The 2,785-nt window shown below is 39.6% G+C and overlaps 1 protein-coding gene across 1 annotated transcript; it reads left to right on the top strand.

The window, feature by feature from the left end:
• The first annotated feature begins 1,105 nt into the window (after window positions 1-1,105).
• LOC121162174 (olfactory receptor 10K1-like) lies at window positions 1,106-2,056 on the top strand. Its single transcript, XM_040989015.1, has one exon. The coding sequence runs from the start codon at window positions 1,106-1,108 to the stop codon at window positions 2,054-2,056; it is 951 nt and encodes a 316-aa protein (XP_040844949.1).
• Window positions 2,057-2,785: the final 729 nt, after the last annotated feature.

Genomic DNA, 2,785 nt, shown 5'->3' with positions numbered 1-2,785 from the left:
AGATATTACTATCTTAATTGCAGTATATGATCAGGCACATTATCAGTGATAAGTGCTGGATTAACTGTTATATTTTGTGCCCAAAACTGAAATATAAATTTAAAAAGCAGCATCTCTTCAGCTATTAATCTCTTCAGTATAACCTTGTTCGTCTTCTTTTTCTTTAATGTTTGTGAATCTGACATCGTAATTGCCAGCCAGCCTTTGTGTTGCTCCCTGACACTTCAGTTTCCATCACTGTCTCTTGGAGAGTTCTGACATAAAGAGAGAAGCACTGAAAAAAACAGTCAGTCCTTTTGAAATTTTTCAGTGCTTGCTCTAAAGTATTATTGTACTCGTTCACATTATTGTAATGATTTAGTTCCATATTACATTCATTCTACTAGCATTTGGTAAGCATTCCTGAATGTTAGGGTACCCTCTCATTACAGAAATCATTTCAAAAAATGTGGCACGAAAGATCCAGATCCAATAGGTGAGACCAGGTTAATTTGCCGCCTAAGACACTGGCCAATTCAAGTCTGAGCTGTTTCACTTCAGAACCAATCCCCTGTGATGTGCTCAGCAAAGACCATACTTAAGACCATGAACCCATGTGGAAGACCCAGATGGATATTTATGCTACAGACTCTGGTCTTGTCCAGCCCTGGCCATTGTGGCCATTTGGTGGATGTACAACTGGTAAGGAAAATCTCTCCCTCCATCTCCATCTCCATCTCCATCTCCATCTCTCTCTCTGTCTCTCTCTCTCTCTCATAAAATAAATGAGAAAAAACAAATCTTATTTATCTGTTCTCTGTTCATTGCAGATAATGACAAGAGGAGAAAAAAACTACAGTTAGCTCTGGTAGATTCCAGCATTCATCTTACTGCATTTACATGATTTGTCATACTAGAGTCATTCTCTTCATTCAGAATCCTGACCTTGACTTCTGCCACGTGCATTTTCTCCCTGTCCTCAGACATTTTCACGAAGCATTGCTTCACTTGTCCACAGACTCTGTGTCCAGCTGACAGCAGTGCACAAACTGTTTACAATCACTTCAGGATCTTGCCCTTTAAGCACCTACAAACCTATGTGAAAAAGCCCATCAGCCTTGGGAGGATGGGCAATCACACCACAGTGCACACATTCCTTCTGTGGGGATTTTCCAGTTTCCCACACCTGCAGAGTCTACTCTTTGTGGTGATTTTCTTCTCCCATGTGACCATCCTGGCTGCAAATGCGGCCATCATGGTGGCCATCAGGCTCAGTCCAAACCTTCACACCCCCATGTACTTCCTCCTCTTTGGCCTGTCCTTTTCAGAAACTTGTACCACCCTGGTGATCATCCCCCGCATGTTAGTGGATTTGTTATCAGATAGCAAGACCATATCTCTTCCTGAGTGTGCCACACAGATGTTGTTCTTTTTTGGCTTGGGAGGCAACAACTGCTTCATCTTGGCTGCCATGTCCTATGACCGCTACTCAGCCATCCACAACCCGCTGCGCTATCCCATCCTGATGACCCATAAGATCTGCTTTCAGCTCATGGTGGCCTCTTGTATTACTGGGTTCCTCATTTCTCTGTGCATCATCACCATTGTATTCAACTTGTCTTTTTGTGACTCTCACATCATCCAGCATTTCTTCTGTGACATCTCACCTGTGGTGCACCTTGCTTGTGATTATACTTTCCATCATGAAATGACTATTTTTGTGCTCTCTGCCTTTGTCTTGGTCGGTAGCTTGGTTTTAATTATGATTTCCTATGTCTTCATAGCATCCATAGTTGTGAAGATGCCGTCTACAAAAGGAAGGTATAAGGCCTTTTCAACTTGTTCCTCCCACCTCATTGTGGTGTCCATACACTATGGATTTGCTTGCTTTGTCTATCTGAGGTCCAAGGGCAGTGACGCATTTCGTGAAGACATGCTGATGGCTGTGACATATACAGTGCTAACACCACTGCTTAACCCCATCGTTTATAGTCTAAGGAATCAAGAAATGCGAATCGCTCTGAAGAAAGTTCTAGACAATTGCAGTAGGTTTATCTTTCAGATGGCAAATAAATGAGATGAGAATTCTTAGTATAAATGTTAAGACTGATAACTAAAACTGGTAAAATCATAGCTTGTGTACGAAGCATTCAAAATGTTATCTAAGTTACCTGACAGATATCCTTATTTTGCCATTTTTTCTACTCAATATCAACTAGTTTGTTAGTTTCTTGGTATTCAGAGTCCATGTAGAACCTTCATAATGTTAAGGATAAACCTTCTATTATCTAATTTGTCTAGGATATTCATCATGAATGGAAGTTGAATTTTATTGAATGATTTTTCTTGTCTGAGATAATTTTTTTCTTTTTATTGATATAATGTGTCATCTTTATTGATTGGACTGAATTAAACACTCCCACATTCCTGGAACAATTACAGCTTCCTGATTTTGGATCACCTTTTAAAGTGGTTATGGACTCGTCCTACTAGAATTTTTTTTAGAAAATTTCATTTATGTTCTTCAGAGAAGTTGGCCTGTAGTGTTTTGTTTATCTCTTGAATTTTGTGTAAGGGTAGCACTGGATTCATAGAATGAATTGGTAGTTTCTTTTCTCTTGGTTTCTAGACTATTTTGAGAAACATTGGTATTTTTCTTTTAAAATATGGCAGAACTGAAAAGTAATGTCATACACTCGTGTTTCCCCATGAAGTAGAAGGAGGATGGCAGCACTTTGAGATCTTTTACAATATCTCTAATCCCATTTATGAGGGTTCCACATTCACAATACAATCACATCCCCAA

The sequence above is a fragment of the Ochotona curzoniae genome, unplaced genomic scaffold, assembly GCF_017591425.1.
Source record: "Ochotona curzoniae isolate NIBS_2020 unplaced genomic scaffold, NIBS_Ocur_1.0 contig_517, whole genome shotgun sequence".
Lineage (NCBI taxonomy): Eukaryota > Metazoa > Chordata > Mammalia > Lagomorpha > Ochotonidae > Ochotona > Ochotona curzoniae.
The sequence above is the reverse complement of the archived record's forward strand: the minus strand, read 5'-3'. Positions and strand labels throughout refer to the sequence as shown.